Genomic DNA, 26,461 nt, shown 5'->3' on the forward strand with positions numbered 1-26,461 from the left:
GATTCGCGAACAGGGTCGGGGCAGAGAGAGAGGGATCGTTTTGCTCGAAACCGGAATATTTCTTCTCCCTTTCCGGTGATTCTGGAATCCGAGACGGACGCTGGCCGCGCGCGCGTTCTTTTTCTCGTTGTCCGGCGTTCCCTTTTTCCTGACGGGATTCGACGGGTCTTACGGGGCCTGGCCGCGGGGAAAAAAGGGCCCCAGCTAATTAATAGAGCCGGATTGAGGAGCCAACCGACGCGGAGGATCGACGACTCTCAGGCCCGTACGAAAAATAAAATGCGCCCCCTCCCCCTCTCGAGTAAATTAACAGAGTGGAGAGCGAGCTGCCGCGAGCTAATTAATAGAGCAGCCAAACGGGAGAAGAAGGGAGATGCCAGGAAGCAAGAGAAGGATATAGTTGGACCATGGGGTATCTCTGGTCTTCTCGTTCCTCTCTTGTCTATCTCTTTCGTTTTCGCCCCTTTTTTGCGCACAAGCAACCATCCAAAGGATCGCGGTCCTTCGACGATGGTCTTGTTTCCCTGGGCCACGTTCGAGAGCATGCTGGCTCGCCTTTTATGAATCGATTCGATTTATATTCCCGCGCGTATAAATATTTAAGTATGTAATTAAACGGCTCCTCTGGCTCGACCGCGACCGTTGAAAACGCGCTGTAAAAGGAGAAACGCGAACGTAATGATACGTCTGTCGATCGATTACGAATGGAAATCTCGCGCCAATTCCTAGGCATCCGCAGAGTGAATAATCGTGAATAATTTTCAACCGCGCACGGTGGTTCGCTCCCCGTTAAGACGGATTCGATGTTTCTTCTCGATACAGTCGATTATCGTGCCGACGAACTATCATGCTTATCGCAGCAACGTGAAATTCCCCTCATTTGATAGTCTTTCGTCCGTCCGAGAATAACTTGACGAAGAGAAGTAGCAAAGGTAAGAAAGACGTTGGACTGTTTGGAAAATTTGTAAGAAAAATTTAAAGACAATTTACGAGAGTTCAAAACAATCGAAGAATCACCACTAAGAATTCTAGTGCACCAATAGAGAGAAGAAAAGCGGAGTTCTGCTAAAAATGATAGAGCGACATACCATTTGTATGATACTATGATAAGGACTGACTTTAAGGCGATTATTTGAAGAAATGTATAGACAAAAGAAACGAATGCGAAAATCGAAATGATATGGAAGAGGATTCACAAAATCAATATTTTATTGAATAATATATAGTCTCTTTCGATGTCTTCCTACTAATCAAGCTGTTCTTCACTTCTTCAAAGAATCATTTGTCTTTCTCAATATGAATTCCTCTAAACAGTTAGTGCAAGCTTTCAAGTTTTACAACTATTCTAATTTTGTCAGCTCTGAAAAATTTGATAAAAGCAAGACTACGTTATAGTTAAACGTTCCAACAAATATCGTCTTATTGAGAACCGAAACCTTTTTAACCAATCGAAACTGGTCTGTCTTTCGAATCAGAAACGGTATTGCTTCCAAACTTAATATTTAAATACTTGACAGAGAAACTCATGATTGGGCACTGCGAATATTTATGCATTTGAAGGTATAAGATCACACATGATGCACACAATATGAAACAAGAATATATAAAATATCCGAAGTATAATGTTTTCTATAATATTTGGTAGGTGAAACAATTTTCTACCGAGTTTGTACCTTCGCTGTCAAAAATATCAATTGTATATTCTCAAAAGCATGAATCTGCATAAAAGTCCGCAGTTCGTTCGTGATAAATTTCTTCCAATTCTACCAAATAAAGAATTCTACTAAAACCTATCCTGACGTAGGATATATTAACTATTGAACGCTATACAAGCTTTTTGAGCAACCTAATAGTTTTATTTCTTTGCTTCTCCGTTCCTTCGCTATAATTAACGCGAGAGCAGACCAGGGAGGCGAGCGGGGGTTGAGAGTAACAGGGTCTAAGATATCTGGCAATAAAAGTGGCGAGTTCGAAAAGGGAATTGCGAAAGCAAGTGCGAATGCCGCAATGTTAGTTGGCCGCTTGATTGGCCCCGATCGCCTTTGTATCGGGAAACAAACGATTGGCAATCGCATGCCGTCCTCGAAACTCAGGAATCCATCGTTGCTCGATCAAACGATACTTCGCCCCCTTCACGCCTTCTTCTAACCCCCTTCTACGATCAAGCGTATTTCAGATCATGTGCAACACGCCCCTCTGCCCCGTTTCATCCACATCATGCTTCGTTTCGGTTTTGCCCGTCCTCGTTTTTTCCTGGCCGACGTTTCGCGATTTTTCGGCCGCCAAGAATACACGACTTTATCTCACCGCGCAGCCGATTAACTAATCGATCCTTCTAATTTCGAGCTGTCGCGAACCTTGAAACCGGTATCTCCGATCGAGTTTTTTTAGCCTCAGCCAGTGGAAACTCATTATACGATTTCAATATAACGTCGCGTTATTTTTAATAGTATTCTGTTATATTTTTATAATAAAAGAATCTAATTTTATCGATAATATATAGCGCGCGAGCCGGTCAAGTTTTTGAAATTCTTAAAGCGTTAGCGAGCTTTGATCGATGCTGATTGCCTTACATGCGTATGATTTCATCGATCTTCTTTAGTTTCTGTTTTATGCAATTAACTGATTAGACAAATTAGGCGGCTCGTATACGTCATCATTACTTATTCTCGTTACTGGCTGATCAAGAAGTAAATTTCATCATAGATGCGTAGCTACTATCCGCGATTTTAGCTATCCATGGAGAACTGTGCAACCTATGCCGCGGATTTAATTTGATTCGGCCATATTCCAGAAAGTCTCAACGGGCGGACATAGTCGAATGAAATAGCGGGATGATCCGCGCGCGGAATTTCCAACCGGATCCGTTTTTATGAGAAGTGAAAGAGGGGGTGGGTGGAGCGCCACCAGTGCGGCATTTTGCGGAAAAATGTGTTTCTTTTGGCGGTATGCCCGATAGCATCGATGGGCCAAAAGCTAGTAAGGGGATCAGCGGACACCGCGCGCTGAAAGAACGAAACGAGGAGGATCCTCGCGGTCGCGGCGCAGGAGAATGAGGAGAGGAAAGAGGACACGGGGGAGGATGGAGAAGAGCGAAAAATTAGGGACGGCATTCCGTTTGTGTACCGATGCATTTCGGTGACCGTTCAGCAGCCGTGGACGTTCCTTTTAATGCGATCGCGATTCCGCGAGCAGTAAGAAATTAATAAAAAGTTGAGGAACGATAAATTAGGCCGGCGACGAGACGGCGCGAGAAGCGGCTGACGAGGGGAGGGAACACGGACGCCGCGGAAAGAATACCGGTGAACGAGAAGGGGACCGACCAGGCCAGTCAGGGCGATAATAAATTTCAAATATAAATAATAAAATTTCCAATCTGCCTGGCTTTCGAGCAGTTTTTTCCCAGGGGACCGACTATGCATCTAACTCGACCGCATTGTTTCGCTTCCACAGTGAAATTCGCTGTTCTATCCTCGCTTAGTTTGTCCCTTCTCCGAATTCTTTTTACTTCGCTGACAATGAACGAAACACGTCTGAGATTTTCGGTGAGAGTTTCATTAATTCGCTCCACTTCTCTTTTTTTTTTTTGCGATCAAGGCTGTGAACATACAGATAAGCGGTTAGTAACAATATTGGCATGCGGAGCATTGGCATTGGCTGTGCCATCACTTGCCTTGCCGCTTACCGCTCTGTATGTTCACGTTCTAAGAAAGTACGAAGATTTAAATAAAATTACAGGTGAATTATAAATTTGTTGAACACAGAGGCTGTCTACGTTTTGCGATATACCAAGTGCATTTGAATTTACGATCTCCTGTGGCTGGCGAGATCAAAAGGGTCTTTAATTATTTTTTATCGCGCCGCATCCACCTCGGGGCCAACCGAGTCAAAGATCTCGAACGCGGTCCTCCTCAAACAGTCGCAAGGAATTTCAATCAGTCCCAGACGGTTCACGAGTGTTAGCGAAATTAGAAACACAATCGGTCCGAGGGCCGAGGTAAAAGGGAGAGAAAAAAGGGTTGGAAAAAAGAGAAGGAGAATAAAAAAAATAGAAGAACGACGCCCATGTCGTAAGAGTTTAATGTTTATGCATGGGCTGCGAAACGAGCCGAGCCGAAGAATAATGCATCTGTAACCAATTATGCGGAGAGGGGTCGGCGCGAGAGAGCCAGGCGAGAAGGAAACCAGCGACAAGAAATCGCCGGTATCTACTTGTCAAATATTTACTTAACCGTTAATTCGCTGAATTTCAACCCCCTTATTCGAGTAATGGCTGGCGCCCGTAGATATTTCTCGGAGATGTTTTTAATCAACCATGAAATTCGCCTACATGTTCAGGGGTGTCCCTGTTAAATATTGAGCTGCTTAAGCAATCATTTCTTTCACCGTCTTGTATATTGATCTTTCATTTTGTAATATTGAAATTATAATATTTTCTGTACTAATTATTTTTTGGCACAAATAGTGTAATATATTATCATATAAATTGCTGTACCTGTTATACTTTTTATACAACACTTCTTGGACATTTTAATGTTAAAATAACATTGGTTATTTTGGTATACATAATTTAATATCGTTTTAAAGGAATGACAAGTTGCAGAAACATTGTAAAAAGCCGGGAGCATTTTTGGTATATATGTAGTACGAAATAGCTTTTATTAATAGGAAAATGGTATTTCCTTGGTCACTTCAATTTTTTCGTTAAGGATAAACATAATTCTATACTACAGAGAACGTATACATCAGCTTTTGGTTTACCCAATATTTGGATACGTACTTTTAGAATACAAGATACTAGTACAGTATATGTGAAAAATATATGATACTGTTTAAAAAATGAAACTTAACCTTCGCATATTCCTTGCACGTCTATCTACACTAAACTAACATCAAATTATCCTCGTTAATACAATTCTACGTCAACTCATCTTATATGTGAAACATTCCTTTCAAACACTAAATAATTTACGAATTATTTGTCACCGTGTACGCATAAACCAATCTATAAATAAACTTGCATGTCAGAAAGGAGAAGATTACCGAAAATCCGACTAGTCATTCACATTTCATCTCAGAACTACATTCTTCCGGAGCGAACAGCTCTTGGGACTAGTGTAATTCCTTAAAAATGCAGCTCCTCAAATAAAAGGAAGCGAGAGTGGTCCCCTAAATCCGTTTTCACGGCAACCGCATAAGTCAGGAACGATTTTTCTCAAAGCCTGGCTGCTCTCTTGGCGACTGCGTTATGACATATATATGGTCCTTAAAGGGGGGCCCATTGGTGGGGGTGGTGGAACGTCGGGGAACGATGGTAGGGAGAAACGACTATGGAGAAAGAAAGAAAGAGAAATAAGGCCCCGAAGGGTCCGTGGCTCCGAGTATATGCAGAGAACGCGGTGCACCAGTTATTTATTGTAGCTCCCGTTTATGCTTTATTTGTTATTTGCCTGGTCGGCTGGCTCGGCTTGACTGCCAGCCCACGTAGGTGTACGAGAACCTCTACGAGGGTACCTTATCTACCTTCCAGACATGCGTTACACAGCCGTTCGTTCGCCGAGATGAGCCAGATTCGCATAATTGGCCGCTTAATACGGTGCATTTTTATCCCGGTCGACGAACGTGCAACCCCGCCGATCGAATAGAATTTTTTCCTCCTCCTTCTCCTCCGTCTGTGCACGATGATTAAATCCTTCGCGGGTCTGATTTGTTAATCACCGTAACACGAAGTTAATGAGATTTTCTTGGAAAGCGGACAGATATACGATGTGGAACACGATTTTCATTTTTCTAGCGTGTCTAGCTACTTATACACTTTGATAACGAGTAAAATCGTGCATCGATTGGAAACTCTTATCTGGATTAATAGAATTTTACGTTGTGTCGAGAATCGATATTTGAAACGTGCGTACTACACGAACTACGTAACATGATCATAAAGAACAGTAAAGTGGCACGGAGTTGTTCAATTAATGCTTATCGCGCACTAACTGTACGTAACCGGGACAATTTTCGGCGGATGTTCGGTATATTAATGCAACAGAAGGATGCACGAGATAAGTCGGGGATCTGTTAATTAAATTGTATTTGATACGAATTAATGACCGCGCGTATCATCGTGCCTGTTAAACCATCCGTCGTAAATGATTGTCGAACAGGTGCAGCACGGCAGACGTGGTTCACGGATGTCGGCGGTAATTGTTCCAGTCGTAAATTGCTTGTAATTGTTTAAAGCCCGTCCGTGGCATTCTACGTAACGCGTGTTCGCTGAAATTTCGATGCGGACCGTAATCGAAGGCTGGCGAGCCGAGGGCCAGCGGGTCGCGGATAATCAATTAAGCTTCGTTTGTACATCCAGGGAATGGTAGTCGTATATAAACGTGCAACAATTGCTTACAGAGCGAGGGATCTTCGAATCCCTCGTAATATCTTGTCATCGTTGACTACATGATAAAGATCAAGATAACGAAACTACATGCACTGACAGCGACTTGATATCTCGCAAGCTTTTCGATCGCATTTGTAATGCTTTTACCTTTATGAACGATGTATAAATATATAAAGACTATAAAAAAGAAAAATGATAAGCGATTATACTCATGTTACCAAAACTATCGCTTTATTTCCTTGTGATATTAAATACGTATCTTTGCATTTAAAAAATGATTTTTTACTCGATCGTTATCAAAATTTCACAGATTCGTCACCTGTTTTCAAGAAATTTTAGCTCGCCAGCGAGTTGTCCGCAATCAAGAAATTAACGAAAATGAACTCTCTTCATACTAGACATTTAAGATCATCATTGAATCATTGAAAACGACAATTTGATGTATCTTGAATCGCGCTTCTCGTTTCTTGATTCTATTGCACATTAGAATTACGAGTTCATAGAGTACACGATTGATATCGCATTCTGAAAAAACGAATGACTTACTTCGATAAGTAAATTCGTCGCGAGAAGATGACATAAATAATCCTATTCTAGGATAAATTTAAAGAAACGGTGTTTGTTGGAGAACGTCGATGGAGAGGAAACGACGGAAGCGGTAAACTATCGTGGCGACTGCATCGATGCGTTGCACACACGCTCGCCGATGGTTAAGTCATCTGTGGCGTAAACGGCGCTCTGAAGAGCGCACGTAAATGCAAGGTGGTGGGTAACATGAACGTGGAACAACGTGGTGAAGAGAAGTCGCGGACAGTCCAGAGAGGTAGGAACCGAGATGGATAGGAGGGCGAAGGAAAGCACTTCCCTCGTTCGAAGGAGACTCTAAAAGATGGTCCAGCGATGAGACATTGTGACACGAGGGGCAAGAAGAGGGCCGGGGTGGGGAGGGGCGGGGAGGGGGGAGAGGGGCTGAAGACACCGCGAGAAAGAGAGAATAATGCGTTAAAGCAGCAAGCAGCAACTACTCTAATTGGCCACTTTGTCCATTTATTCGATTTATTTAAATTATGGGACAATTGACAGTAGGCATTCTATTTTTTAAATCTCCCCGGCCAACCGGTTGATTGGGCGAGATTGGCGTGAGACACTGGCCCCACAGATTCCCCAGTTGTGGGCTTAATCAGCTTTGATTGCTGCCCTCTCTCTCTCTTTCCCTCTTTCTCCTTCTGCGCCGCCGCTCTCCCTCGCTCTTTCCTTCTTTCTCTTCTGGCCATCTGTCGCACCGTCTCTGTCCCGCCGACTCATATTCTTTCTCCCTCTCCCTTTTTTTTCCTTTCTCGTTGCGGGGCGAGTACAACGACGAACCCGAGCGAACAACGCACAATTTTATTTTATTCGGTTTGAACCGCGGATCTCGCGACGAGCTTAATATCGTCCGGGAGCGCGAGAGACGTTGATTGGCCGATCCGAAATTGTGGGAATGTGTCTCTGGATAACAGAGACACCGAGCGAGGCCGCCCACTCTTCTCTTTCTTTCTCTCTCTCTCTCTCTCTCCCTCACACACACACACACCCCTCCCCCTACTTCGGCCCTCCTTTGTCAAACGATTACCATAATTTCCGCTGTCAGTTCTGATTCGTTTCTTCGTTTTCAACTGAAAACCTCGTCGTCGAGCGCGCGACTCGACGCCCGAGTGCAGACATCGAACCGTGTGAGCATAAGCGAAAGAGAAATAGGCGACAAGGAATCCGCGCATTGCTAATAAAACGAAGGAATCAACGAGACACAACGCAATAGGTAGACAGACGTTGAAGCTGGCGTATTTATAAACGAGTATCGACGGGATTACGTAACGTCTCGATCCTATCCCCGCGATGTCCTATAATTAATGAAATTCTCATCGAGTCACTGACTTCTCGATTCTATAGCCAATCGATCGTGGTGCTTCGTGGCCGATCTAAAATTAACTCGTGTCGTTAGAACGTCACTGGGACCTCTTTTGCTAGGGACTTTTTCGTCTCGTTGCATGCAGCTCGTTTAGGAATCTCTTTGCTCCAACATCTGACGTAACCTTTCTTCTAGAAACGTTCTTATTCATCAAGGAATAGCCTAACTATATATCTTAGGTAATCGCGACGATACATCGCACCATTAGTCTTCCTCTAAATCGAAAATTCTGATTAAAAATCCACAAAATCGCCGTGATATCCTCATTTTATCTATCGTCAATAATCAAATTTAGAGACAAATTTAGACAATTACCCACTTATCGTAAGTAACGAGGATAGGATCAATCGTATTACCTAAGGAAAATTTCTCTAATAAAGCCTATTAAAAATCGATGGAATATCGATCGAAATTTATAAAATCTTCATCATCCAAGAATAACCTAACTGTACATCGTAAGTAAACGCGGCACGATCCATCGTATCGTTTAACGAAAATCTTTAACGATAAAGTGGCGATAAAAGGCCTCGTTAAGAATCGATAGAATTTTTCTAAAATTCTCATCATCCCTATTATCAATGACTATAACGATATTTCTTCATCGATATGTGACATAATTTTTTTGAATGGAGTATATTGGGGTGGTGGGTGTGTATGGGGGACCTGCATGAATCCGTTTCCACGCACGGTCTTCCTCTCTTTCCCGATCGTCCGCGGCCACGCAAACCCCCTTCAGCCCCCTCGTGGGACCCACTTGCGCTCATCCCATTTCCTTGATAATTCCCATAATGCTGTGGGCGGATATTCCAATAAAGGGGGAAGAGCCCCAGGCCACAAAACGCTGAAAGCATGGGACACGACTCGTTTCGTCAGGTTGCACACGATTTACGAGCCTGCACCGATTCAATCGAATAAATAGAAGGCGAGACGCGTGTGCGTCCTTCGTTTCCAGACGAGATTCACGGACCGGTCACGTGGCCGTGGGAATTGATAATTGGTCCAGGAATACGGGACCATTCGTGTCCAAGACGATTTGAACGATTTCACAAAAACACAATGTGCTTTAAAATCTTGGAAATCGTGATTCGGAACAACGTAGGAAACGAACTTCTGATACAGTTTCTATGATCCAAGAGTTCATGACAAGAACAACCCTTGTACATGTTTGTCTTCATCCAGGAGATCAAAAGAATTTCTCTTCGATATATTTCAATGGGAAAATTTTTGTTAATAATTTCCAATGTATCTGTAATTGTATCCAATTATAACAAAGAGGTGAAGTTGTCGATCTCGTAATGTAAATTCTATTATGTTGAAATCTAGCTTCTAATTACTAGAATACGTTGTTATCAAAGAAGTCGAAAGATCCGACGAGAGTAGTTCTTGTTATGAACTGTCCAATTTTGTACAAGAAACTTCAAATCACGGACTCGGATACTCTTTGGTTATTCGGTGTCGAAATTATGAACCACCTGTTGAGTCTGACTCATCCCTCTAACGAAGTAAATGCAAACGTACTATTGGAAAAACGATTGAAGCTTTCAAAACCCTTTCAAACGATTTATTGAGATATAAAACTGCGAACGAATGAGCATGACCTTCGGTGTAACAAGAGATTTTTATCGAAATAATTGAAAAGAAATAGAGCAAATGGATGGATTTAAACAAATACGCGATATCCCAGTGTAAATAAACGAACATTTTCATCGAATGTATGGCAACAGGATTTTATCGCAACAATTAAAAAACAGATCAAATAGGCTGATTTAAACAAGTATGCGGACATTCGAGTGTAAATGAATTAAGACTTTTATCTTAGGTGCGATAACAGGTTTCTGGTTCTGGAATAATTAAAAAGGAATGGGACAAATAGGCTGGTTTCAAGCACAGATCGTTGTTGATTTCAACGTGCACCGCTCGCGACCCCTTGCCTGCCCTCCGCCCACCCCCGCGTCGCCGACCGACCGATATCTTTTCCTTTTGTTTTCCCCGTTGCACCTTTCTTTTTCTGTATCCCTCCCTTCCTGTCTGCTTGCCGGTTGGCGCAGGGTCGTCGAACGGCGGAGACTCGATTTGAATCTAATTACGATCCCGATAATTCCGTAAGGAGGCGGAAATAGTAACTCACCGGAAACCTTCGGGTCAGCTGCCTCCACCTTCATCGCCGCCAGGCTCGCTATTGTCGGCGGTACCTAAAAGAAAATACATTACGATGTACAATGCACCAGCATGCTCAGGGCCGTGCTCGCGATGGGGACGAAAGGGGGGAGTCGCCCACGCAACACGAATGGGGGAGAGACGGAGCGCGCCTCTATGAATCCGCGACACGTGTCGTTAAAAAGTTGAATGCCTCCAAATTATCCGGGGTACGAGATCTTTTGGGAAAACCTGGTTACCCTAACTAGGAGGCTGCGACTTTCTACGTGTCGATCTGCAGGGTGTCCTAGGGTTTAAGTAAGGAGGGCAGTTTTTATTTCTCACAGGATGTAACCTAATGGCAAGATTAGGGAAAGGACGATCCATTATGATCGTGCATCGAAGGGTATTATGACACGATGAAGTTTATTTTTAGAAACTAATATAGTAGGCACATTTGTATTGGTTATAATTTTGAAAAATTGGTTTACGATTTAAAAAACTTCTTGTCTGAATTATATGAGTCGAAGAGGGAAAGTTCTAAGCACGGTAGGTTATGAAAGCATTCGAACACTTATAAAAATGTTTTATGAATATATTATGACATATATTATGCGTTATACAAAACACTTTGAAATTTTATTAGCACTGTAATGGCACCCGACTATCATAATTATATTGATAAATATATATATATATATTTTGTTACCCACACATAAAATAGTGAAATTCAAGACGATATTAGTATTAAAATAGGAGCATTAATTCTTTGTATTTCGTATTTTCATTATAATTTCTTAGCGAAATTGTAAACGACCATTTATTATTTAGCACTTTATGATCATTTTCAATGAACATCTTTTGATTATAGCCATAGAACGCAATGATAAATTTTGCCTGTTAAACGATAGGGCATCCTGCCCTAAATAAAGGATGCTCTTTGAGAGGCTTTTTTCCTTTTATAAGACCGGTACACTTTGGTGTAATAAAATAAATCTTTGAATTGCCCTAAATTGAGCTCCGTGTGGACCATTCGTCTCCCCTTCTTCTTCGTAGCGGAACTTTCATTTGTCTAGAATATCTTCAATTAAAGATGGTTTCGTGTGTACGATAGGTACTGTGAGAAATTCCAAGAATTAACCTTTAGTCGGCGATTTTTCGCGATGACAGAAATTGCGCCTTTATCGTTACGACATCCTCTCTTCGAGACGTTATGCGAAACGGAAACGGCTTCCGGTTCCCCAAAAACTTTCAAGTACGAGGTATAGGGTCGTCGACCTTCGAAATGCAATGTGCAAATGTGTGTCAAGAACAACTGCAGGAAAATGCGTTTCAAGCCACGTCTTCGATTGAGATTTCTGATTTCGGAGAACAAATTCATTTTATTAGCGATGTTTTCCTTCACATTTATCACGATTCTTCTTCTGTCAAGTTTACAGACTAATCCTTTAACAGTTTCCTATATCTCTATTTATCAGATATAATAAATATGTAAAATGTCAACTCTTCCTAGGAAATAGATATAAATAATAGAACGTATGATAAAATTTAAACCTTTATATCATTTTTTACTTTTATTGCTGTCTTTGTTGCATATATTTTCGTTTTATGTATTTGCTGTATATCCTAGAAATTTCCAAATAACACACACACACGTGTTACACCTCAAAAGCTTGAAAGCAAAATTAAAAAAATTATCATTGGTACGTGTAAAGATTTTGTCAAAATATGAAGTCTCTTTGTTTATTAAATCGAGAATGAGATTGAGGCAGAAAAATTCGAAGAAAATTAAAATATCGTCAGGGGATAAAAGATTAAATTTATAATGCTATATTTGTCTGTTTGGTCAAGTCTCTCTCGAACTACATTGTAAAAGGTTTGAACGTGGGACAAATGAAGGAAGAGAAAAAAATCAGAATAACAACGGTGTGATGCTCGAAAGGGACGCCAGTTGTCCGGAAGCCCCATCGCGGTGCAAATTATTCGAATCCTGTACGATTTCCGAAGCCGTATCTGCGATGCCGATCCGTGGCGTCGTTGAATTTATAAAGCGATTGCCACATCGTGTGTTCATCGTGTTTGTCTTGCGTGTCTTCTTTCCCTCCCGTTTCCATTTTCAGCCAAAGGGGTCGATTTTCTTTTCTGTTTCTGCTTTCCCGCGGAGAGAACGCGGCTCACGTGCACAGCAATCGCGTTCCACCGATCCCGTGGCCAACGATCCACCATTTATATTCTATGCTCATAATTATCGTCGACCTTCGATGCCCAATATTACGGATCGCTGTGCGGATCGCATGGCAATGCGCAGCAAAGAATGTTTCGCGGCCATTTTCACGGGAAATCGATCGATAAGTCGACAAATTCAGGGAAGAGCACGGAAATTCCAAGATTCTAAGCTTGTTGACGATTTTTCAACGCGCACAGAGTGAATACTTTATCGCGAATGACGCGATGCACAGTATGTTTCGTAACCGTTTCTACGGAAAATCGATTGATGCTCTAGATTGTATAGGGAAGAACATTTATTCGATTCTAAATCTTTCGATGAGTTTTAAACTCACAGACAATGCATATTTATTCGAATTCTTTTTTTTTTTTTTTTAGTAATTCTAAGAGGAGAAAATCGATGGATGAGTGAACAAATTCGGAGAGACGCGAATAAATTTTAATATCGCGAACATTCCGACGATTTATCGAAGCGCAGAAAGCGAACGCGAGTATTTCAATTTTGATTTATATGTTCGTCGTGGACAGTTTAATGACTAGAACGGGGAATAATTAATTAAAGTTTCGAGACCTTCTGCAGATTCCACCGAGTAGTTGCGTTCTATCCTTGGGTGATTCACGTCGCCAGAATGCCGCGCAAACGTGACAGAATTTGACTGGTAGACGGAATCACGGATAGCATGAGAATTTTTGTCGTATGAAACACTCGGCTAATCCGTGTCATAAAGCGTGTCCCCCGGTTGCTTCTTTCCTTTAATGGCCAGCGATAATGTTTGAAAAGAATATTCAGAAGAGAAGACAACATATGTATGTAAGATAACCGGAAGAAGCGTGCGACCGCCACAAAGGAGAAAGAAACCAGCGAAAAGGAACCAGCCCCCTTTCCAGACATCGAAAAGTCAGTACGTGCGCCACAAAGCAGATTTCGATTGCAGAGTGGCCCACCATAGGGGTTTTATAGGGAGTCCCACAGGAGGTACTATGCGAAACTCGGTGTATAAGGAAGAAAGGCAAGAGAAGAAAAGGAGGACGAGGAAGAGAGCCAGAGGAAGGAAGCAACGATCGTAGAAACAAATAGAAAATACTATACAACGGTTACGTGTATACGTATATGTATGTGCATGTTGGTTAAGAAGACGACAACGACGACAAGAGAGGAGGAAGAAGAAGATCGGCCACGAAAAGAATGAGCGAAGAATCGAGCAAGAGAAAGAGGAGAGGGTAAAAGAAGAGCGTTCCAGAGTTAGAGGGAGAGAGAAAAGAGAGAGAAGAATACGGAGGGTAGGAGGAGCGCATGGGGGGAGGGCGAAGAGGGAACCGGGAGAGTATAGAGGTATATGAGAAAACAATAGAGCTGATTTGCAAACAATAGAATAACGTTAAGAGTCGAGTATTATACGCCGTTGTTACTTCTTGTGCCATAACGCCAGAGAGCATATGCCCATTAATATTCAAAGGCGAAAATAATGTAAACGACACGACAAAAATCGGGGGAATAATTTCAATTCTCCCCGTATGGGATTCCATCGTGGCGATACACCGAGCCTCCCGGGCCATTTCGTGTCTCTTCTTTGGCCACGTACACATGTATATTTAGCTCGACTTGCACACCGCCGCCCGGTACACAGCGAGAACGATGCAAACGCCGACCTATCGTTTCCCGTGAATTTCCCTCCATTCGAACAGTCATCGCCATAAACAGAGGTTTTCTCGCGAATCGTTTGAATGGGGTGGTTGCACGAGCGGTTTACATTCTATATTTAGAGTCCCTGGTCATCAGTTACATAGGAATTTGCACCACTACATTTTCCACGTTTCCCAATCTTTTTAGTAAAATCGTTCAATTTATCGTTTTCGTGCGTTCTTATTTCTTAAGATTATAGGAATATACATCGCACGAGTAAACTGCTTTCGTGTTCGTATAAATTCAGATTTTTATTTAGCATTATTAAAGTTTAGAACAATTGCAGATTTCTTGTTAAGAGGATAGATTGTATAAAAAAGCCGAAATTGAGAATTATTTTATCTATTAACATATTGTGGTATCGTATCGTATTATACGTTGAGTAACTTTTAGTAATTCTTCGATTGCTCCCTAGAAAAATCGATAAAATCCTGACGTAACATATTCATTTATAGCTTCGCGGTTCTCTATTGGGTTCAACTTTGTACCCTTTATGGCATTCTGTAATGATCAGACTACAAAAAAAATTTATCCGTGCTAAGTGTAGATAATAAAGTGGGTGACGTAATAATTTTCAATTATTCTCTTCTATTCTATCTAATTTGGTTTTCGCTCTGTGTTTTTTTAAATATTGGAGCTGCTTCCTTATTGCAGCGAACCCTACAATTCTATCTACAGCATCTGCGTTATTCGTATAATTTTTATCACAGGACAAAATACTAGGCTCCTTATTGTTAGGCTATTCAAGGTGTGGTGCGAATCTTTATTTACTCGCAAATACTATATGATACTATATGCATGAAGATTCTTCGTGATATTCTCGAGGCTGTTCCAAGTTACTGGAATAACCCGTGTATAAAACTTGTATATCGAATGTAGGGTGTGTCGAAGGATGGCGTAGAATGTTAATTGTTCTTTTAGAAAGTTAATTCCCCGACGCCTGACGTAATGTTTCTTCTCACCCAAACCGAACCATCGGCGATTTTTTCTTTTTCCTTGCGTGGCGATTTGAACAATCCTACTTCAGACGTTTTATTAGTCATTGTGAAAATGCAATCACATTAAAACCAAGTTTCTTTTCGTTCAGGTCGGTCGTCCATCATTTTTCGAAGCGATTTCGAAGTGAACTCAATTTCGAAGCGATTGTTAGCAGCCTATACGCGATAAGATAAACCGAAGAATCTGTCCAAATTTTATGGTGACCGGGCTTTTTATCGTTGGATAAAATCGAATTGCTTGTCCTTTTTTCCTGCCCCTCGAAGCGATTCTGTACGCGTGCGCAGTGCGAATCGAGGGGAAAGGAATCATTGTTCTCTCGATTATTTCATGGGAACACGTCTGAACGAATTAAGGTCAAGAATCAGGGACTCTCGGAGATTACAGCAATGCATATCGAGGGACAAATTATGATTAGTTGGTTCGTGGTTCCAGGAACCCCTGAATTATTCTAGCGTAGCTACGCGTTTCCCGCTGGAATGTCACAGACTTTTACGAGTCGTCGACGAGTCATCATTGAGCCATCAAAGAGACACGATGATTCACTGCCCATCGTCGCTAGAACCTTCTATTATTTTTCGTCGATAATATTTTCCAATTATTTTTAGGCGAACTACGATGTTTTAGCCGCTCGGAGAATGTTATTTTAAAACGACGAAGGTACAATAGTGCGCAAAAATTGTTGGCTATTTACCGCTGCTCTTCTTAATTAAAATATTCCACTTAGCATCTAGTGTTTCGTTTGTCAGAAAGTAAATCGATCAACTCTATTTTTTGATGGTTTTTTCAGTCTTATTACGTATCTACACGATTAATGTACGAGTTTCAAGAAACAAATGACTAATACGAGTTCATGGCCATTGGATCGTAGTTTCTCTGGCTCGTCAATTTTTTTAAAAGTATCTTAATAAATTGTGTCAAACTGCGTATCGAATTAAATATCCAACAAATATAGAACAATTTTAGAGCGAGCCAAAAAAATGGATGTCAAAAACGTAAATAAATTTAGAACAGAATGGCTGATATTTTTGTCATCGAGAGACCAGAAGATCGTACAATATATTGCTTACCTCAAATTAATTAATATTTTCTTCATCAAACGACCAAGTAATTTTTGAACTATTTTTTCGAATAAAATAACAAAAATTAAACACAACATCGAGTATCTTTGTATTCATTCATAATAGCAAAACATTTTGACAGATGGCATCAAACCTGTGCACAGCAGGTACTGTAGTTCTAAACCAGATCTAAAATATGATGCTAAAATACGACTCATTTCTCTATAGAACTATTCGATTGCCATCGAAGTAGTTGAAGAAACGAAACGAGAACTAGCTAACGATGGAAACGAAACGATTTCGCGCAGAGTCAACTTTGCATACATCATCGAATCATCAATGCAGCCTGCTGTAACATGTTCTTGGATGTAGTTCAATTTCACGGAACAACGAACCGCGACCAACTAGATTTATATTGCATCGTGGTAAATTTTCTACACAAAAAGACATAGAAATGAAAATAAACTGCAATTCGATATCTGCATCTCTGGCTTTTTCGCGGCAGAAATCTTTTCCTGATTTCATTTGAAGCGTAAAAAAAGAAACCTGTTGGGATTTGTAAAAACATCGAAGAAATCGCAATGAGAATAAATTAGTTGGCAGATTTGGTTTACAAGGGAAACGGCAATCAACGGGTCGAGTCAATTAAGGAAAGCTTTTAAACCGCGAACAAGATTTCACGGTGAATTAGTTATCTCGGGTATTGCGTGAGCCAGTCACCAATAAATTGAGATAATTATTTTCATATAATTGGCACGGCGTGTATGGATCTTGGCGTTGGTCATTAAAGTGGAAACAAGTTGAACGAAATCCAACCGCTGTAGCAGATGCTCGCGGCATGTTGACAATCCGGTGTCACGTCATCATCAACAGGCCCGGTGTCCACGAGGTCTACTATAATCGATCTACGTCTTCGAGTCACGAGTTAAGCTCGATTCACAGTGGGTTAAGTATGAATAACTACACCAAACTATCTCGTTTCTTCATAAAATTATACATAGAACGATAAAAATAATCGGCTCGTTCTATTATTTTCCTGATCTTTAATGCATCACATTATTTCTGTCTATAATTAAATAAGCTACGTTGAGCAAACGAAAAGCGCTTTGTCGTTTGTGTGAAATTTAATGAACGTTTAACGAATATTTTTCTTCGTTATTTGGCTAATTTATTTTTACTATTTTTTACTTATTTCCTTTTCATGTTTGTAACAATTAAATACTTCATTCTCAAATTTTGAAATACTTTACTGATGGAAAGTGTAGTATCAAAATTTAGATGTACTAAAATGTATATACTAACATATATGTAAGGTATAACATCTTTCATTGAATTTTAAAAATAACTTTTTCACTTTTCATTAAGCTTCGAAGAAAATTCTGAAGAAATTCCAAAGATTACATTTACCATAAATTCCACCGTAAATGGGTTTCTTGAGAAAGAAATAAATATACTAAATTTAGAAAGGAATTTTGCCAATTCTCGTTACATTTAAAAAAGACATTTTTAAAGATCCCATTTACGAAAACTTCCACTGTGAACGTGCAATCTTTTAAAACGAATAAATATGCTAAATTTGAAAAGGAATTTCTCCAATTTTCATTACATTTAAAAACAAATTTTAAAGATTCCATTTACGAAAGAAATCTCACTGTGAACGTGTTCCTCTCGGAAAGTATCCGCGGCGACGAGCACGATGCGAAGGAAAAGAAGGAAAAAGGAAACGAAACAATCCATTTCCGTCGCGAGGGCGGAGAGAGAGCAGGGGACACGGCGAAACGCTCCGCGGGAGATGAAAGGGACCCTCGTCTAATTAATTTGTTCGACTGACTCACCCTCGGCTCTTCAGGTTCCTCCCTCCTGACGTTCTGGAAAAGGACGCTGCCGATCTGAACTTGAAGATTTTGCTGCAACAACTGCGCCAATTGCGGATTCTGCGACAGAATCGCTGGATTTTGTTGCAATAGTTGAGCAACTGCCGGATTCTGCACTAAGATCTGGCTGAGGGGTGTGTTAGCCATCGCGTGAAGCGATTGATGTTGTTGTTGCTGTTGTTGATTCGATTCTTGTTGCTGATGCTGTTGCTGCTGCTGTTGTAAGTTTGGTGAATTGGCATTCGAAGTCTGACAGGACTGAGACAGGTTGCTAGGGGGTGGATTGTGTCGCGGTGGGCTTTGGGGGGTGTGCGGAGGCGTCGGAGGACTTCCCGGCGCCATTGACGATGCATCCTTTTCCTCTTTCACTTTCACCTTCCCTGTAACAAAAATTTGCATCATTTGATTAGCATAAATTTCATAATACTACAGATTGGGATAGTGTCATTATTGCTTCTTATGATTAAGATGATTAATACGAGAGGATTCTTTAAGAAATTTGACTGACTGGTCAGTTAACGTCACTTTGAAAACTTCTTCGAGGATAAATATAAATTAAAAAGTTTCACTCTTAAATGTTAATGTAATTTTAGTTAATGTCACTTTGATAAGTATAATTATGAATCGATTAGTGCATTAACCCTGCTGCGGTCCACTTATTTTTATGTCCCAGTCTCATTCTGTTTTTTTAAATACGTCGTTTCAGAAAAGATTCTCGCATAAAATTGAGAAGAAGTATGATGGACGACACTTTCCTCAAACTTGACAAACTTGTTAACGGTAGACAAGCACGACAAATCGAAAATGATCCAAAAGAACGCAGTAAGGTTAACAGATTCAATAAGATCTTCCGTAGAGGTCCAAACGTTCTTCTTTCACCTATCGGATTGGCTCTTCGACCTGCTTTCAGTGACACTTCGAACAGACTGACGGAGCGACCTGTATTTTCCAAGATTTTGGAAAGCAAGGTGGGGAACGGGTCTGTCGATTGGTCGAAAGCCGGAACACGGTTCAACGAATAGAAACGCGACGACTTCGTGGAGGTAAAAAAGTGACTGAGGGGAAGTTTTTTGCTGGTTGAGGCTGAGAGTCGTGAAATTGAGACGTCTCGATAGTGAAAAAGCCGCAATCGACTGCGGCAAGCAGGTACATCTGCTGATTCCCTCGGTTACGAATTTTCATACCCCTCCAGATACTTTCAAATTGCGTTTAAACGACAGTTATAATACCTTTTAAAATATATCTTTTATTTAAATATTTTTCTTCTGTGTTTCTGCACTGTTTCATATTCCTAAAATTATTACAATTTTTCGAAACATCATTATTTCGTACATCATTGGTGTTATTTCTTTTTTTGAAAGCGTTCTTTCGTTGTTTTCCATTGTTAGAATTCCTCCTTCTGAACACTTTCATGTTGTACCATATAAAGATATTCCTTCTTTTATTCTACCATATCCTAACGTGAAAGAACGAACAGTATTACAAAAATGTTGCCACTATTTTTCCTATTGGTCACGCTTTTGAAAATCCACTTTCATTCCTGTCAAAAATTATTCAATTTCTTGGAAAAACAATTGTTTACAAATTCCCAGTTATTAATAACATAGTTGGTGATCAAAATCCTGGGCAAAGACAGCTGAATGACTGCTCGTTCTTTCCCAAAGAGAAGACAAACGAAGACAGCGCATCCCAAGGAGGGTTTAAATCGATGGAAGGAGTTAGGGCAGCGTTTAATACCCCCGGGTGAGAAGTCTGCGATTCAGGTAGATCCAACAGGATTTATTCGCACCGAGGAGGATCCATGAGAACATCAAACTAAGACTAGGAAATTTCTACCTGCAGCTTTCGACCTGGCCAGTCGATCTCGTGGCCGCGAAACGAGGAAGAAAGTGAACCAGGTGAACCAAAAGAAAAAAAGGAGATTGGAAAAATCTGAAAAGGGCTTTAAAATTTCGTGAGACCCCCTTCTGCTCGAATCGATGACGTCTATCGAAATTACGCAACCCCTTAAGCTTCATCTCTACCATCCCTTATTTCGTTTCTTTTATATCGCTTCTAGGATTTTCCTTCTCTACAATTTTTACCACGGGACGATCCTAGAGTCGTTTAACGAGACGGATATGCGGTTCCGTCGTCGACGTCGATGAAAAATGACTATTCTCCGAGATAATTTAGGAGACTGGCGCGGACGTGTGGGAAAATACTTTTGAATTATTTTTAGGGTCCCGACGGATTGACTGGCTTTTCTAATTGAATGGAGTGGTATTTTAGTATTCTTTTTTTTTTAAATCAAAGGTGAAAGATAAAAAAAATAATTTTTCATCGGCTATACATTTATGAATAAAGTTAACATGATATTTAACCTTCAATCAAAGACAATTCCGCATTGAATGTTTATTTTATTTCCATATTCAAACAAAGAATTTTAATATATATATTCTGAAAGAATGATATTTTTTTCATTGCCATAATCAAATGGAGAATCCTAAGAGAGTCAATATTGATTCAATACGTACCTTGAATTTTAGAAAGCTTATAAATATAAATGATATATTGATACTAAATGCAAATTGGTATTTTTAAACTCACTAAATATCATAACAAGTACTATATTTTGAATGCATATTTTTTAAAATATAGATGCTGAAATATATGACAAAGGAGCATCTGTAGCTAATATTCGTGGAACTTTCAAAAATTAAACAGACAAAGCTGCTTATTGCTTTCTTACTTATTGATATCTGAAGTTTAAAAAAATGTACAAGGTGTATCTTGCTGTTGTAGGCGATAAAAAAGGAGCGACTTGGAATGATTTCGTACACGTTTCAACGGTAAATGGATTTCTACGAGGGGATACTCCTGAAGAATCGCATGCACGCTCGCGTTATGCTTGTATCCCGAGCCGGATCCTTAAATTGACTCGATTTTTAAGGTCCAACCCGAAGAGGAGGTTGCGCCGCGGGGATCCTGTGTTTCTTTTCCTTTCGCGACGTTCTCCCTTTCATCTTTGCTCCACATATCGTCTTGGCCAGCCGATTGATAAAAATCAAGCGTAAGAAAAAAAAAAAGAAAGAATGCCTGAGAAAAATGGCAAAGGGGGTTGAGGGTGGCGGTGAAATCGAAACGTCCAAGAAAATAATTGACGCAGTTAACGACTTAAGAAGAAGATTTATAAATCGAAACATTATATATACACTTGGAAGAAACATGATTGCACGTCGACCCATTATTTGAAATTTTGATTACATCTTAAAGATTTATAGATGTTGATGATTTTCAAGACGGTAAATATATACTTACGAATCAAAAGTATCTGGACACTTGTCCGTAATATAACGTAGAAGTTGGAAGTAAGAACGATGTACTGATAAATGATTACATTTACAATGAATCGCTGTTTTCTAATAAAAAAATACATCGATCAAAGATTTCATTATTACACTATATATTACTACTGATAAATATCTTTGAAGAATATTAATTATTTAATTCAACAGTTCAAACGAATCGATTCAACGAATACTTCTACTACTGACTGTATGTATTTTTATTAAGTATACGACACTGCTTGTAAAAGTATTAATTTCATGCTAACAGAATGTAATTTCTCGAATCAAATAACAATGCGAAATAAACGCGGAACGAAGAACCATGACGATGACATCTGACCCGTTCACCCCTGCACGAACATTCCAAAGAAAAAAAAAAATAGAAAGAAAGATGAAAAACACGAAAAATCTTCCGGATCGTGTGCACCCATTTTTACGAGATACTTAAGCCTTTAAACGAAAGCTGGCTCCTCTCCGATTTCCGAATTCGCCGGAGAGAAATCGGTTAACCCCCGATCGACGTCTGGGGTCGCGCGATTTTTCTCAGGGGTTAAATCGACCGTGGCCCCCAAAAACTCGCGTTTTTTTCCCCCTTCATCCACTCCACGAGTTCGCAGGTAGCCGCAGCTACCTGCAACACGCGCGTACGTCCGCCAGTAACCCGGAAAAGAATCCAGTAAAGAAAAAAAAAAAAAAAAACGGGGGAAAAAGGTGGAATAAAATAAAAGGCAGAAAGGGAGGTAAGCGCCGAGCGGAGAAAGGGAGAGATTACGCAGGAAACGTCGGAAAGGGGAAGGAAAACACGTAGTAGCTGGCCCTTACAGCTAGAAGAAACCCTCTTTTCTCTCTCGTCTTCTTCGTCTCTGTTCCTTTTACGTGGCCTCTGTCGCACTCTCTAGGGCGCAGGGGGTAAGAAAACAGGGTAAAAGTGAGTTAATAGTCGGTAAAACGGTATTCACCCCGTGACCCGACGGGGTTACCGGCTTCTTTAGGGCTGAGCCTCTTTTTTCTTCCTTCTCTTTTCTCACTGTCGTAAGTTCCTCTTCCGGAAAGGGGTCGTGAACGGGACACGCCGGAGGGATGGAAAGGGATCATCGTTCCGTTTCGTAACGGGAAATGGAAAACCGAGACACGAGACACTCCTTTCGCTGAGAAATCTGAGTAATCGTTCCGGGTGCGATGGTTCGTCGAGTACCTCGCAAGGGACTTTGGGTATTTTTTTCTGGGCAAACTCTCGCATAGCAGCGTGAGAGAAAATGGTGAAATTTTAGAGATTCGCGAGTTATCGGTCAATCTACCAGCAGTCGGGACTAGACGGATTTCCTGAGAATTTAACGATTTTTTTTTTTATACAATGACTCACGATAGAAAGTTCATATCGCTATATTATGTGTGCTGGATGAAACATCTTGGAAACTTCGTTAACACTGTAGCGAGGCAGAACTATCACGGTTTTCTTAATAAAGTTTGAAACGAATCCAAAAATATATGGTACAAGTAACACGATATGAAATATGATTTTTAATGTGTTTCTTATCTGTCCGGCGTAAAGGATTGAACGAAAGTTGAGAAGTAAATACGAGCGGTACAAGAGAACGGAGAAAGGGTTAACGAACGGACGTAATAAAGCGTGTGAACAGTAAATCGAAGACTCTCCGTGGGAAGTGGAGACGCGACGTTGGCCGATCGCGAAATCCGTGTCGCGATTTCCACGTATGCACGTTAGGCATGCGTAACGCGAGGAACACTATAAACGCTCGCGTGTTTCATTACACGACGATACGCACGAAATTCGATTCTAATGGGAAACAAGAAAGCCGAGAGGCCGCGGCCACTCGTAATCCGACGTCCTGGCGCGTTTCAAATACCTAAATCACGAATAACGACGCGATTCCTCGTAAAACGGAGTGGCCTGGCTCTCGACAGAGATCGCGCCGGACTTATCGCTAATTGCGATATTACCGCGGGGACAACGATCGTTTTTCGCGCGAGCCATCGAAACGCGAGGATTTCACGCGTTCCTGGAATGCGTCGCATAAAATTCCACGACCCTGTTTATCGGCTGAGTGTCCTCCCTTTTCCTTCTTCTTCTCTTTGCAACAGTCGCGCTCAAAACGGCACGCGGTATCTTGGCGATCTAACAGTTGGAAGAATCGCGAATTGAGACATTTTTATCTGTCCGATAAAACGTCACTCAGGCAGGAAATCTTAATGATGACGGTTGGAATTCAAGAATCGGGGATTTTTACGCGAAACGATGGATAGTTTTCGATCATCGAATTCATACTATATCGGGAATTTCATTCTTCTAAGTATAATACGATTTTACGTTATGTGGACCCATGGGAAAAGATGCGGCCAGTCTACTTACATCGAGTTTTAAATTATGGTGCTACTTGGTGATGAGAAGTATTTCGATATTTCTCTCCAGTTGGGAATAAGATTTGTTAAATCTAAAGAAATCTCATACCGAACCAATGGTGTTATATGACAATCAATATCTTCGAAACGTTTAAGAAACTGACGACCATGTACATATATTTAATACTAAAATCAGATAAAAAGGAAGAAACTGCAGATACACAATTAACTCATTGAATTTTGAAATAATTTTGATTAACTCCACGAAGTGTATTTACCAAAGCGTATTTATGCAACTATGTCGTAGCTGTAGGTACATTTTCAATTCTGTTTAAATACCATGATTTAGTCATAAGCATATCGTATGCACATAATAAATAGATAAATATGTTATTTGAAAATTTTCGACTTTCGCTCTGTTCGATATTTTTGATACTTAAAAGTCCCTGTCCCATTCTTCTGCGTTTTTCATATTAGTTTTATATTAGTAGACAGACCTAATATTTTGCAAGAAATCAATCGTTAAATGATTTAACGCAGCTTCTAAAGGACGCTCTAGAATGCTTGATAGATTGAAAAATAGAAAGATACATTTTTATCGTGGATGTTTTTCTCGGGTTTCGAACGCCTCCCAGCTGTACGTTTTCGAGACGCGGGTATGGTACGGGCGAAGAACCGGCTGCGAGAGGCTTTAATGACGGCAGTCGATTCGCCTCGGTCGATATATCGTCGTCGGCGATGACGAGCCGATGGAGAATCGACGATTTATGAGGGAGATTCGTCCGAGGCCGACTTTTCCATCGCGATCCTCGCGGGCCTCGTGTGCAACTCTTTGATGGATCGAGTCTTTTATCGCGCGACCTTGAACCCTCAACAGGTGTCGGTACCTGGCCACCTCGAATCGATTTTCATTTTTCCTAGCCGCGAAATTATTGGATTATATCCCCCTTGGCTTTCGCCTAACAAATGAACCGTCCATTAAGGCGTTCCAACCTCACCGCGCGCTTTTTCAGCTTCCATGACGACCGATCTCTTTCTCTTTTCATGCTCCATCTTCGGATTTCGATGCTCTTAATAAAAGAGTTGGAAAAATTCATCAGCGTTGAAATATTAGCATTGCTCTTCCTACGAAGGAGATTAATGTTACTACGTTCGTGTTTCTGTAATTCTTCGCAAGTCTCTTCAATTTCAGACGAGTATAAAAGAATCGTTGATACGCAGAATTTCCGATCTTAAGCGTACGTCGAAGTTTTCCTCGGAACGTTACAAAAATCGTTGCTTGGTAAAAGCTGGAAAGTAGAATCGTGACATGAAAGAATCGAGCAATGGAGCAGGGTTGAACGAAAGTCGACGTAACGTAAGTAGACAATTAAAAAATAGTTTAAAAATAGCTTAAAGATGCTTCACAAAAAATTTAGCGAATTACAAGACCTACGAGACAAATTACTAAGGCTGACTCAAATATCCTACTAACTCGAATAACTCTAACTCACCCTATAGGAACATCGCGATAGATTAGAAGACGACCAAATCATAGAAGCCTCATCTTGCTGAAGGGACTGAACCACGAAAGGCAAACTAGAACCTTGGGGTTCTCGGTTTCTCGCGATGCCGATCTCGCGAGATTCCCTGGCAGAAAAATCGCCACGGGGAGCGAGAGCCGCGTTCGAATTAATGAGCCATCTGCGTAATTTTTTAAGCGTAGGCCTCGCAGCGGCTTGCGAAAAACGAGGATTCGTCGGGGGCCGGGTGTAACGTTTCCCAAATTTTAATATTTGACCGTAGCAAAGAGGGAGAGAGGAGATGCGTCAGCGGCATGGCGGGGGCAGGGGGTGTAAAAAGAACGGATAGGAAGAAAGAGACGGATGTTCGTGGAGAGGTAGAACAGATAGGACGTGCGAAGGCAAGGAAAGGAGGGTAGAAGAAGCGGAGCTGGGGCGAGATAAAGACCGAAGGGCCCCGCGGGGCCCATTTTTAACACCTAACAGAAGTCAAGATGCCCGGCCGTGATTAGCGTTCCGCCGGGCCACGATGGGGCCTCGGACATTATCCTGTGAGAAATTGGCGGCCGTTCGTTCCTTTGTTCCAGGCGATTTTTTATTGACTCAAATTCTGAAAAAAACACCCGGGTGGAAGGCGAGCAAGCAGCAGCGCGGCCAACACACGAGGACGAACACGAGGGGATGAGAAAGAGGAAAGTGGGGGGCAACAGGGATATGCCGGTTTAGAATCCCGCGGTGCCCCACGAAACGCGACGGTGTGGGAGGCGACGTCCACCGGGATCAGCGGCAGAGATAGAAGGGAGGAAAGGGGATGAGGGGAGACGGGCCAACAGAGAAATATAAAGACGGAAAGACACCGCGAAACGGGGCACAGGGGAGAGAAAGAGAGAGACAGAGAGAAAAAAGGGGCAGTGAACAACTGGCTACGGTCGAAGCCAGAGCTGCGCTCATTTTTT

General features: G+C 41.2%; 2 protein-coding genes across 5 annotated transcripts in view; one reads left to right on the plus strand and one right to left on the minus strand.

Annotated features, from left to right (window-relative positions):
- The window catches only part of LOC132913708 (uncharacterized), a 162,398-nt gene that overhangs the window by 23,770 nt on the left and 112,167 nt on the right, over positions 1–26,461 (minus strand). For all 4 annotated transcript variants that reach the window (XM_060972223.1, XM_060972222.1, XM_060972224.1 and 1 more), the window contains exons 5-6: positions 18,275–18,693; positions 10,465–10,528 (exon numbers count right to left, since the gene is read on the minus strand). In XM_060972223.1, coding sequence (XP_060828206.1) covers positions 10,465–10,528; positions 18,275–18,693 — 483 coding nt within the window. The remainder of the gene's footprint in view (positions 1–10,464; positions 10,529–18,274; positions 18,694–26,461) is intronic.
- Positions 1–26,461, plus strand: part of LOC132913737 (proteasome subunit beta type-3) — a 341,911-nt gene that overhangs the window by 13,270 nt on the left and 302,180 nt on the right. The gene's annotated exons all lie outside the window — the stretch shown is intronic.

This window comes from Bombus pascuorum, chromosome 13, assembly GCF_905332965.1.
Source record: "Bombus pascuorum chromosome 13, iyBomPasc1.1, whole genome shotgun sequence".
In the NCBI taxonomy this organism is placed as follows: domain Eukaryota; kingdom Metazoa; phylum Arthropoda; class Insecta; order Hymenoptera; family Apidae; genus Bombus; species Bombus pascuorum.